The 10780-nt window shown below is 38.9% G+C and overlaps 5 protein-coding genes across 5 annotated transcripts; 3 read left to right on the top strand and 2 right to left on the bottom strand.

Annotated features, from left to right (window-relative positions):
* Positions 1 to 1884: 1884 nt before the first annotated feature.
* Positions 1885 to 2756, bottom strand: LOC131666966 (uncharacterized). The gene is made up of 2 exons (XM_058940096.1): positions 2343 to 2756; positions 1885 to 2198 (listed from the first exon to the last, which is right to left on the bottom strand). The coding sequence occupies exons 1-2, from the start codon at positions 2730 to 2732 to the stop codon at positions 1959 to 1961; spliced, it is 630 nt and encodes a 209-aa protein (XP_058796079.1). The 5' UTR covers positions 2733 to 2756; the 3' UTR covers positions 1885 to 1958.
* A 645-nt stretch (positions 2757 to 3401) lies between these two features.
* On the top strand, positions 3402 to 4290 carry LOC131667065 (uncharacterized). Its single transcript, XM_058940252.1, has 3 exons — positions 3402 to 3577; positions 3845 to 3902; positions 3988 to 4290. The coding sequence occupies exons 1-3, from the start codon at positions 3446 to 3448 to the stop codon at positions 4170 to 4172; spliced, it is 375 nt and encodes a 124-aa protein (XP_058796235.1). The 5' UTR covers positions 3402 to 3445; the 3' UTR covers positions 4173 to 4290.
* Positions 4291 to 4677: 387 nt separating this feature from the next.
* Positions 4678 to 6474, top strand: LOC131667062 (protein lin-7 homolog C-like). Its single transcript, XM_058940249.1, has 6 exons — positions 4678 to 4812; positions 4897 to 5085; positions 5150 to 5191; positions 5264 to 5376; positions 5452 to 5697; positions 5773 to 6474. The coding sequence occupies exons 2-6, from the start codon at positions 5049 to 5051 to the stop codon at positions 5929 to 5931; spliced, it is 597 nt and encodes a 198-aa protein (XP_058796232.1). The 5' UTR covers positions 4678 to 4812; positions 4897 to 5048; the 3' UTR covers positions 5932 to 6474.
* A 249-nt stretch (positions 6475 to 6723) lies between these two features.
* On the top strand, positions 6724 to 9218 carry LOC131667061 (protein disulfide-isomerase TMX3). Its single transcript, XM_058940248.1, has 9 exons — positions 6724 to 7029; positions 7330 to 7433; positions 7507 to 7670; positions 7751 to 7934; positions 8004 to 8148; positions 8220 to 8460; positions 8531 to 8723; positions 8808 to 9000; positions 9080 to 9218. Exons 1-9 carry the CDS (start codon positions 6990 to 6992, stop codon positions 9109 to 9111), a joined length of 1296 nt encoding a protein of 431 aa, XP_058796231.1. The 5' UTR covers positions 6724 to 6989; the 3' UTR covers positions 9112 to 9218.
* Positions 9152 to 10759, bottom strand: LOC131667063 (programmed cell death protein 5). The gene is made up of 4 exons (XM_058940250.1): positions 10564 to 10759; positions 10072 to 10183; positions 9832 to 9998; positions 9152 to 9554 (listed from the first exon to the last, which is right to left on the bottom strand). The coding sequence occupies exons 1-4, from the start codon at positions 10627 to 10629 to the stop codon at positions 9507 to 9509; spliced, it is 393 nt and encodes a 130-aa protein (XP_058796233.1). The 5' UTR covers positions 10630 to 10759; the 3' UTR covers positions 9152 to 9506.
* Positions 10760 to 10780: the final 21 nt, after the last annotated feature.

A 10780-nucleotide genomic window follows, 5' to 3' on the forward strand; every position in this document is an offset into this window, starting at 1 on the left:
ACGTAGCCTTCGTAGCCAGTTTGCACAGAGAAGCCGTTGTTGGTGATGTTGACGGCTTTAGTCTCTTCGGCTGCTGGAAGAGTGCCAGCCTGGACGAGCAGCGCCGAGGTGGAGAGCAGCAACAAAACCGATGCCAGTGCCTGCATTATGCTCGTCTGCCCTTTCACGACTGATTGGTAGCGACGAGCCGTGCCTCCGCTTAAATATGACTTTCGACTAGCCGGTATGCAACGAATTCCAAACCCTTAACGGTATCGGGACGATAAGTTAATGCGCTTTGGTTAATTTTACTTTTACCTTAATTACGCGCAATTAAAGAGGAAAATCGTGACGGTGCAGAGGTGCATACTTTCGGGAAAAGTTATGACCAAGTCTTCTTTGCTCATTTACGGAAAATCTGAGCGATATCGAAGGGCCAGTCACGCGAAAGACTCGTGAAAAATTCGATAAGCTTCGCGCGCTTTCTATTGGGTTTAAGGAAATTTCCAAAATTACAATAATTATTTCGTGGCTCACGGCTTGGGAGGGTCTTTCACAAGTCATCCGGCGATTTTTATAGAGGCACGCGAAATTACGCAAGATTTGAAAATGTTTGCTGATTCAGCCCCCATTCGCATTTTATATATTATTCTATTGAATTCATCCGAGCGCTAATAAACCTATAATTTGAAATAAGAAATCAGTATAAAATTGACAATTTTTCTAACGTTTACAAAATTTACATAAAAAGTAATTAAATCATTTGCTGCAATCTTTTCGGACGAAAAATATTGTGCTTTTGAACAGATGTCATCGTTACGTTTTGATTTGCATTAAACGAAAGTTCTTAAAAGTGACTCTCAAGTAAAATCGATTAGGAAAAAGCAAGGCTCTCTTTTTTTGTAAAATTTGATCGAACCATTCATTATCGTAAGTTTTGACGGGGGAAAAAAAATAATAGGACGGAAAGCTCATTCTTGTTTCATAATTGCACGCTCACTCTGTTCGACAATAGCATCGATTTTTCATTCAATCGTCGCTAGTTGTTCGTCGATTTGGAAGTAGCTTGGAAATCAATCGCTTCGGGTGAGCGTTTGCAGTATCGTGGCAATGACCCTCGCGAAGTTCCTCGCGGGCGTCAGCTGTGATCGAGTACACAATTGGCGCACCGATCGCACGACCTCGACAAATTTACTTTTCAATCGATTCACAGTGCCTGGAATCCCGCAGACGCGGTAATAACGCACTGCGCTATTCCGTGAAAAGTCAATGACAAGCAAGTGTACCGAAAGAGAGTCGACGGCACGACCGGCAATTTTTTTGATGCCAGGTTGATCGGTCGGTAGCCTTTAAGGACGAGACGACTTGCCGACAAGTGTTGCCTGCGGCGGACCATTAGCGCAGCGTTAACTCCCGACGAGCCGATCAATACGTTACGGGGTTCCATTGCGGGTACCGCCTGGCAAACGTCCAATATTATTTTATTTTATTTTATTTTGTCCTTTTTAATTTCTGTTTCGCTACGCGCCCAAGAATTCCAAAAGAGAACAATGCCATCTCTGGGAACGGCGAAAACAATTCCAACGGATTTTCTTTCATCTGGAAATTGTTAATTGTTGTTGATCTTTCGTTCGCACCTGTATATCGTCGTGCGTGCCGGTGCATAATCTACTTAACTCGACACTTTCTAACTGCGTAGACGTTCGATGCTGATGCAGATAATCTTGCTGCGCATAAAGCCATGGTTTGGTTGCTCAAAATAACGCCGCTATAAAAGTGTACTCTCGCGCGATATATATTTGTAAGCGTATATTTCAAGTATCGAGCGAACGGATCCCTCTGTCGGGGGTAACTCCAATTTGAAAGCATTATAATCGTCAGTAAGCATTCTTTGTAACGACTTTATTGATTTCTTTTCACAAAATAAATAACAAAATGTACATTGAAGTAAGTGCAATCGGAGACGGAATCCCATCGCTTTAAGTTTCGTTTTCCTTAGCGTTCGGCTCGGGAGTCTTGGCAGTTCGGCTTTCGGCGTCCAGCTTTTTCAGCGAGTTGCGCGGGTCAAGCTGTAGTTTCGGGGCCGCCTCTTCGGGCGCGGATTCTGCTTTCGCCGGCTGCTCCGGGAGCTCAGCTGGCGCAGACGGCTGTTGCTTGTCGAAGAGGCTCGGGATCTTGGATACCGCTTCGAGTGCGTCGTAGAGCGCTGGCAAATGCTTCTGCGAGACATGCAAAACAAAGAAGGGAAGTGAAGCGAACGCTCGCGAGATCGAGCGCGTCGTGTAATTACAGAAAACGACCGCGATCGTCGAGAAGCGCGGGAGCGATCTCGATTTGCGAGCGCGTCGCAAGCGCCAACTCACCTTGTCGGGCAGTAGCGAGGCGTTGCTGGCGTTGAAGCTGATGCTGCATAGCGGCGTGAAGTTGCACAGGGTGGTCATGAAGCCGATCCCGACGAGCAGCGCGACCGCGAAGTGCAGCGCGACTTTGGCGATCTTCAGCCCGAGCGACGGCCAAGAGCCCGCTTGGTACGTCGACAGGGCCTTGTACAAGTCCAGCATCGAGGCCGACGGCAAGTCGTTCTTCCTCTGCTCGCTCTTGGTTTCGCTGTGCAGGTAGCCCTCGTAGTCCCTCTTGACCGCGATCCCGGTACTCGTCGCTTCCACGGTGTCCCTCTTGCTGGGCAGGGTGCCCGCTTGGGCGACCGCCAGGCACAAAGTCAGCACTGCGATCGTCGCGCTGGCGCTCGGCATCTCGACTCCGTGTGCTTCGCCGACCTAATAGTGCATTTCCGCGGTGGCGCGTCGGCTTATATATGCCCGACGTGCCGTGCACGTGCTCGCGGGGATGACGCATGGACGCCTGCGACGTTAAACGCGTGCCAGAGTCGTACCTTCCGATTCTCTATCGGCAAGTCGACGGCAAGTCCGCTTTCCTTCGCACTCGAGGGCTTGTTTTCGTAATTGACGAACGAAAGTGCGGCGCGTCGCGCATCTAGGAAATTTATCGGCCAGTAGATTAGGCTCCCGCCGCTTCTCGCAAACACAGACGCGATAAGGCTTTCCCTCGCGTCGTGCCATGAGTAATGCGGATCATCTCCGTAAGAACGCGGGCGCGTACGCACGCTCGATTAACAGTCGTTAATCGAGCGTGGGCCGCGGCGCGATTGCATAATGTCCCGGCAGAAAAAAGGCACGAAGAGCGCGGAATTTTCTTCTTTCGAAAAGAGTGTATTATCAAACACCGAACTATCGTTCGGGAAGGAATTGACGAGGGCGAGACGATGGTGTTAGTAGCGCGGATAACAAAGAGAGAGAGAGAGAGAGAGTGAAAATACGCGGACAGACGCGAGCGAGGTGAAGAGCGGCGAGCCGTGGGTGCGTGCGCGCCGTGCAATGCGAATCGAGGTTGCGAGGCGGGCAGTTCCCGCGCCGCCGTTGTCCGACGCGCGTTTCGCGAGGCTTTAATGACGCTAACGATGCCATTCTACGCGATGGCGCAATCGAGGCGGCTGCTGATCGCCGCGGTCCTGGCGATCGTCGTCGCCGACGTGGTACGAGCGGCGCCCGAGTCCACGTGTCTGAAGAGCAACGCGGACGTGAGTATACGATCGGCGATCGCGAGAAGAATTGAAAGTCGAGCTCGCGGCTAATCCGAGAAGGCGGGGGCGGTCGGTCGGCGCACCGCCGCGAACGATATAGCGCCGATGATGGAGCCAATGATCGCTCGCGGGTGAAAGCGCAACAGCTGCGCCTGGCGCGTTCCGCCTCGCCATAATCGCGATCCACTTTCAATTTTTCTCGCGAATCCGCGCTCCCGAGCCCTGAGTAATTCCATCGCGCGCCCGTGTCGTCGGGCTCAGCAGTGCGTTCGCAGCTCGGAGTGCTGTTCCGGATGCTGCCTGGACACCAAGTGCGTCGAATGTGAGTATGCGCGGGCGCGAGCCGAGCAGCGGCGCTGATCTTCGCAAAGGATGTATGGAAACGGTGCGTGTGCTCGTGCTCGCAGACGCCGACTCGTGCCAGAGCGACCTTGCGAAGCTGGGCGCGGGCAAGGGCGGACCGTGCGCCAACCTCGACCCGCCGTGCAAGCCGTCCTTCGCGTGCGTGCTCCAGCAAGCGACTTGCGCTCAGGCCCCCTGCAAGCCAGTGCCCACTTGCGTGCCGCCTGATTACCGCGACGACTACGACTGAAGTCTCAGCTCCACGGACAGGTGCCAGCCACACTTTTGCACTCGACTCTTGTAGAGCCTTGTACATTTTCTAGAGGAATAAATGATCCTTTGACTTTCATGGGCGATCGTGTTTGTTTGTTTTTATTTATTTATAGACGTATGACTGATGAGTCTCGAGCTGAAAACGTATAGATTTTCGGTGTAAACGTTAACGCAGTCGAGTGGATGTTGGGACGAACGTCGCAGATTGCTACGTGCTTCTCGTCGGCGTAATACCTGGAAGCGTAGAGTCGCGCGTCATTTGCCGCGAGGAGGTCTTGCGTTACTTTGTTTTTCTGCGTGCTAATATTTTCGGTTTTCCAGTTCTCGAGTGTTCCGTTGGCCTACCTCTTCAAGCCGCTTCGTCCTTGAAGCGGAGCAATCGCGTAGCATAAAAAAACGCTCTGAAATGTCTGTTTTGGTTTTTAAAAAACCAGCGCCATCTACTTCTGGGTGTGGTTTTCACGACGTATGATCGAGCACACTTCATCAAACGTACAAGATGCGTTTTTAGACAACACGCACTGGAGTAGTGATAGGCGCGCTCTAGATTATTGATCAAAACATGGAATCATGGAATGTCGTGAGTGCTAAAGGAAATGCAGCGGATGCGTTTGCTCGTAGGAGTTACATACGCCAATAAATAACAAGTCGCATTGCTACTATTTTTAGATTTTTAATTGTATTAATATTTTATTTTGCAGTTTTTTTAATATAATTTCGTGCGATACGCGACGTTTTTTTCATGAAAATCTTTAGATTTAATCGAGGATTAATTATTTTTGGCTTCGCCTAACCTATACGAGTGTACAAACTTGGAAGTTGAGACTGAAAAATTTAGGTATTCCAAGCTATTATGGCTGTTGTTGGTGACTCCGTTTCTCTGGAAAGAGGTAACATTCAGGTAAATCTAAATGACTGAATAAAGTGATCATTAAAATAATACTTTTTTTGCAGATATCAAAAGATCCATTGAACTCTTAGATAAGTTACAAAAAAGTAAGTTAGTTACTCATCAATTTTCTGCTTTTGGTTCTGAGAAGACCAATTTAGCAATCATTGTTTATGTAGGTGGAGAGTTTCCAGTATCAAAGTTTGTGGCTTTGCAAAAAGTCTTGCAGAGTGACTTTTTACATGCGGTACGAGAGATTTATGAACACATATATGAGTCTGTTGATATTCAGGTAAGTTTTTAACTACATATTGAGCTTATAACTTATGAACTTGATTAATTCATTGATTAATTTCATTGAACATAGGGATCACAAGATGTAAAAGCATCAGCCACTGCCAAAGCTACAGTTGCAGCTTTTGCTGCCAGTGAAGGTCATGCACATCCCAGAGTTGTTGAGCTGCCCAAAACTGATGAAGGACTAGGATTTAATGTTATGGGGGGTAAAGAACAAAACTCACCTATTTATATCTCTAGAATTATTCCTGGAGGAGTAGCTGATAGACATGGAGGACTGAAACGTGGTGATCAATTATTGTCTGTTAATGGAGTGGTAAGTTTATGCTAGTATGATTTTACAATACAAGAACTTTTTCATGATTGACTTACAATTGATATCTATTATTAGTGTGTAGAAGGTGAGAATCATGAAAAGGCTGTGGAGCTACTGAAGCAAGCTCAGCATTCTGTTAAACTTGTTGTTCGTTATACACCACGAGTCTTAGAAGAAATGGAAATGCGCTTTGATAAGCAAAGATCCTCTCGCAGACGTCAACAGTTACACTAAATTATCTTATTGCAGTTGTCAATGTTATATTACTATAACTGTTACCACAATCAATACAAAGAAACACTTTTAACATTTGTGATTGCAAGATACAAGAAGTTTATGTAGATCTAATCTTACAGGGTCTATGTAAAGTACCTGCATTTACATAAATGAAATAGTATTCTAGGATATTTTGGCATAATATTTAATGGAATATTGATCCATCACATATACTTATTTTAACAAGTTTTAATAAGCTTAGTGATTCTATCTTCATCCATTTATTGCTAACAAGCATCCATCAACTAATCATTCAAATAATTATCATAGATTATTTACTTACAAAACATTTCTCTATGGTTAATTTGGTCAAAATCAAAATAACGTACTTGATCTGATAAAATTTTGTGATTACATTATAAAATACTTAATGTTATCACAAATGTACATCATTTAAACTTAGTAGCTTGAGCAGCTACTATATATTTAGATAATATGTTCTTCTACATTAGAAAATTATGTGAAATTATATTTTAAATTGGAAAAAATAAAGTGATTGAATTTTACAGAATATCGTTTCTTTCAATGTTTTTTTTCCTATTTTGTAACTCCTTTTTAAAATTTCGAAAAAAACATTCTAAATATAACATACTTTCAAATCATTTGTCTGTAAATTTATGTATTTACAAATAATAGTCTTAATTTTCGTAATTCAATAAGTAAATTGGTTGCAAAAAAGTGACCGGTGCATATACCTAACGTTGGGATTAAATTAAAACGTGAATGCAGTATGGCAGACAGTATGGAAAACTTTAGTGCTTGAAAGAGCAAACTAAGTATTCACTTGCGAAATTTTACTGTTCCGTTAAAAAATGTTTGATCATTGTTGAGTGCTTTTTTATTCGGCTTGAGCCGTTACTTCGAAATAACTGTCTACTCATGATTATTAAAGAGCACAAGGAAATGTTAAGAAATTGCAGACTTAGACAATTTTTCACATAGCGACGTCAATTCGACGAATTCCAAAAATTAATTGTTGGTTGTTGCTACGTCATTTGATTGCAAGGCTGTTTACAATGGTTTCATTAAGCAGACTGTGGTTTTTTACATGTTGCGGTATGTCTGTATTGTCAAAATATAAACAAATGTTTATTTACATTTTATGTCATCGCATATCATAACCTTAAAATCAATTTTCAATCAATATTCTAAATTATATAAGGCAATCATAAATAATCTATACTAAATTAATTACATTAATGCACCAATTACATTTCTCATTATTAATGAACATATTTATTTCGATAAGATAAGAAAACGTTAATCTGACTTGGTAGTCATTATATTTTTTTACAAATTATTTTGTATTGTTGCAAAGTGTCAATAATGTTTGAAACATATCTTTTGATATTTTAGTCATTACTAGTTTAGTAAATATCAATGGGGCAGAGGCATCACGGGTATTGGAACTTGGTGATAGATTTTTGGATGTTCATAAGGAGGGGCAATGGCTTGTTATGGTAATAATTACTTTTGTAGGTAATTCTATAGAAATATAAATACATTAACACTGATTGTTTGATGATTGCTTAGATGTATGCACCATGGTGTGCACATTGTAAAAAAATAGAACCAATTTGGGCACATGTTGCTCAATATTTACATTCAACACCAATTAGAGTTGGGAGAATAGATTGCACTCGTTATACTAGTGTATCACATGCTTACAAAATTAAAGGTTTTCCAACAATTTTATTGTAAGTTAATTATCATTGTTTTAAAACTTTACAGCTTGTTTGGTTCTTTTTAAGTAACGCTTGTTTGATTTTTCAAACAGCATCAAAGGGGACGAACAATTTGTTTATAATGGAGATAGAACAAGAGATGAAATTGTTAAGTTTGCTACAAGATTGAGTGGGCCACCAGTTCAAGAAGTCACACGTACTGTTAGTTTTGATAGTTTAAAAAAAGATAGAGATTTGTATTTTTTATATGTTGGAGAAAAATCTAGCCCATTATGGGTAAGAATAATTTGATGAAACTTTTAAAGTATAAAGGATTATACTAAATATAGATTTCCTATTTTTTAGGAATCCTATCACAGTATTGCTAGTATTTTTCAACCACATGCATTTTTTTACCAATCTCATCCAGTTGTTGTAGATAAACATGCTCCAATCGAACAAACTCCTTCACTTTTTGTATATAAAGATAATGTACATTACAATTTTACAGGTAAACTGCTAATTCAACATATTTGACATTTTAAGTTTAAAAGTATCTAATAAATATTTTTTAAAATCTAGATATTGGTATATCTGATAAAGAAAAACTGAATGAAACATTGTATAAATGGATAAATGCAGAACGTTTTCCAACTTTTCCAAAAGTGACTAGAGGAAATATGCATCAGTTATTCTTAACAAATAAAAATCTAGTCTTAGCAGTTGTAGAAGAAAATCAATTGGAAGAAGTTCCACCAGACATGCTTGAATTCAGGGATATGATTGAGGCTGTGATCAAGAAGAAACGCCACAAATATCATGAGTAATGACTTACAAACATACTGCAATTTAAGATTGAAAACAAACAAAAATCAATTTAATTTATTTTTTAGTCATTTCCAATTTGGTTGGGTGGGTAATCCAGAACTAGTCAATAGTATTGCTATGATGGTTCTACCACTGCCAAGTTTGATTGTAATTAATTCCACTACAAATCACCACTACATTCCGGAAGATGAACCAGAAAAGTTAACACCACATGTGATTGAATTGTTCCTAGATAAAATTAGAGCTGAAAGTGTCCCGGTAATTGTATTTATTATTCATCAAATAATTTGATGCATAAACTTAATTTAAAACAATCAGTAAATAATATATTCTAATTTTTAGAAATATGGTGGAAATAGCATTGTAGTAAATATATACAGATCATGGTTCGAAGTTAGATCTGCACTTGTATCTATGTGGAAGGGAAATCCTGTTCTAACTCTGGTCTTATTTGGTCTACCTGCAGGCTTTTTGTCACTTATTTGTTATAACATTTGGTGTCCAGATATATTTGATGCAGATGAAGAAGATGAAGGTATGTCAGAGAGTTTTTAATAATAGAATATGTAAATATTAAAAAGTTCTTGATTTATTTGAATATTTTAATATTTCAGATACAGAATCAAGTCATGCAAAGAAAGACTAGATGCGCGGTTGAATAAGACAGATATTTCAATACACGAAGTGAGAATTAGTTATTTTATGCATTTAACCATTTTTCCAGATGTGACAATACTTTAGTTAATTTATTATGTGAATATGTGGAGTGACATGAAAATGTGTTTTGTTGTGTATTTTAAACTGTATTTAATATTCATTAATCAAAATTATTAACATGGTCGTTGAGGATTCGATCGTAAATTGTATATTTTATATATTTTAACTTCAACTATTCTTAACAATAGTATAGTATAGAAAAAGAATTCATAAAATATCAGTACAGTAAGCATATTCCTATTCTTGTATAGCATTTAAAACTCAGTGTTAAGTGGAAATGTGTTAAGTGGAAATAAAGATATTGTTATGTTTTCCGCTGTTATATTACAAGTCATCATCGTCTGAATCTAGTGCTGCTCTGCGCCTGTCAAACTGAAACATTCAGTGCAATAAATATTTGTACTATAGATACAAAATAACAAATTAATTTTTGTGCAAACAATACAATAAATCTCTTTATTTCATATATCTAATTTTTAAGCTAAAGTGTTTAACTGTGTTTTGTTACATGGAAGTAAGCAATGCATTTAAAATATGTTTATGAAAATTGATTTAAGAACTAAAATTTTTAAACGGAAAAGTTTTTGCTACATTAAATATAATGTTCACGGAAAAATTAAATTGTAATATTTATTTTTAATTCACTTACTTTGACTGTAGGAGTACTTTTATTTGTTTGTTTATTTATAGATTCCAAGATATTAATTAACTCTGGTTCTCCCAATTTTCCTGGAATTTGTCCTCTTTGTGCCATAGCAATGATCATATTTTCAACCATTTTTCCTTTTTCAGGTTTACCTAAACTTAGGGTATTTACTGAAAAACAAAATTCTATAAAATAATCAAAATTTTAAGTTTTTAAAATCTAGTCAAATATATATAAACTTACATCTGGCTCTTGCAGCTTGATCAAGACATTGGCTAAGTATTGAGTTTCGCATGTCTTGCATTTGTTGTTGTTTTTCAACTGCTGCTTGCTGATTGTTGGCATTGTCACCTTGCTAAAAATAATTTCTAGTAAAGTTCAGTTTAATGTAATTTATAAACAAATTTTAATAATTAAGTATAATTTAGAACAGCTAATAGGAATTTTCAATGTATTAATTCAATTTATATATACAATATTTATACAATGTACATTTTTAGTTTATATTATTTTTCAATAAATACAGTACTTTTACTTTAATTAATATATTAATTGTAGGTATTCTTTTTTACTTCTAACCTCAAAAAATTGTATTTATACTTATAAATGTAAACGTATTATTCATACTTTTATACATTCAGAAAAATTCATATCAACAGAATTCTTTTTAAATTAACTAAAAAATTCAAATTAATATTAACTTTTAATTTATACGAATATAAATTATTACGTTACCTTATACTGCGACTGTAATTGTGCTAATCTTTGTTTACGGAGTTCTTCAAGATCTGAATCAGCCATTTTTATAAATTAAACTAATTAAACAGTAATAACTAGCAAATGAAATAAAAAAAACTTTCTGAACTCCTTTTATGGTTTTCAACTCAAATGTGCGGCTTTTACATTACATTCACGCGCACATAAGCGCGCATGATGCACACAACACACTTAT

This window comes from Phymastichus coffea, unplaced genomic scaffold, assembly GCF_024137745.1.
Source record: "Phymastichus coffea isolate CEN01 unplaced genomic scaffold, Cenicafe_Pcof_1.1 PCOF00062, whole genome shotgun sequence".
Taxonomy (NCBI): domain Eukaryota; kingdom Metazoa; phylum Arthropoda; class Insecta; order Hymenoptera; family Eulophidae; genus Phymastichus; species Phymastichus coffea.

Coding starts and splice junctions, on each gene's coding strand:
- LOC131667065 (XM_058940252.1), top strand. CDS start 3,446: ATGACGCTAACGATGCCATTCTACGCGATGGCGCAATCGAGGCGGCTG. Junction 3,578..3,844: donor GTCTGAAGAGCAACGCGGAC/GTGAGTATACGA, acceptor CGGGCTCAGCAG/TGCGTTCGCAGCTCGGAGTG. Junction 3,903..3,987: donor GGACACCAAGTGCGTCGAAT/GTGAGTATGCGC, acceptor TCGTGCTCGCAG/ACGCCGACTCGTGCCAGAGC.
- LOC131666966 (XM_058940096.1), bottom strand. CDS start 2,732: ATGCCGAGCGCCAGCGCGACGATCGCAGTGCTGACTTTGTGCCTGGCG. Junction 2,199..2,342: donor CCTCGCTACTGCCCGACAAG/GTGAGTTGGCGC, acceptor CATGTCTCGCAG/AAGCATTTGCCAGCGCTCTA.
- LOC131667063 (XM_058940250.1), bottom strand. CDS start 10,629: ATGGCTGATTCAGATCTTGAAGAACTCCGTAAACAAAGATTAGCACAA. Junction 9,999..10,071: donor TCAAGCTGCAAGAGCCAGAT/GTAAGTTTATAT, acceptor TTTGTTTTTCAG/TAAATACCCTAAGTTTAGGT. Junction 9,555..9,831: donor AAAGTACTCCTACAGTCAAA/GTAAGTGAATTA, acceptor TGAATGTTTCAG/TTTGACAGGCGCAGAGCAGC.
- LOC131667061 (XM_058940248.1), top strand. CDS start 6,990: ATGGTTTCATTAAGCAGACTGTGGTTTTTTACATGTTGCG. Junction 7,935..8,003: donor AAAAATCTAGCCCATTATGG/GTAAGAATAATT, acceptor CCTATTTTTTAG/GAATCCTATCACAGTATTGC. Junction 8,724..8,807: donor TTAGAGCTGAAAGTGTCCCG/GTAATTGTATTT, acceptor TCTAATTTTTAG/AAATATGGTGGAAATAGCAT.
- LOC131667062 (XM_058940249.1), top strand. CDS start 5,049: ATGGCTGTTGTTGGTGACTCCGTTTCTCTGGAAAGAG. Junction 5,086..5,149: donor CTCCGTTTCTCTGGAAAGAG/GTAACATTCAGG, acceptor CTTTTTTTGCAG/ATATCAAAAGATCCATTGAA. Junction 5,377..5,451: donor ATGAGTCTGTTGATATTCAG/GTAAGTTTTTAA, acceptor CATTGAACATAG/GGATCACAAGATGTAAAAGC.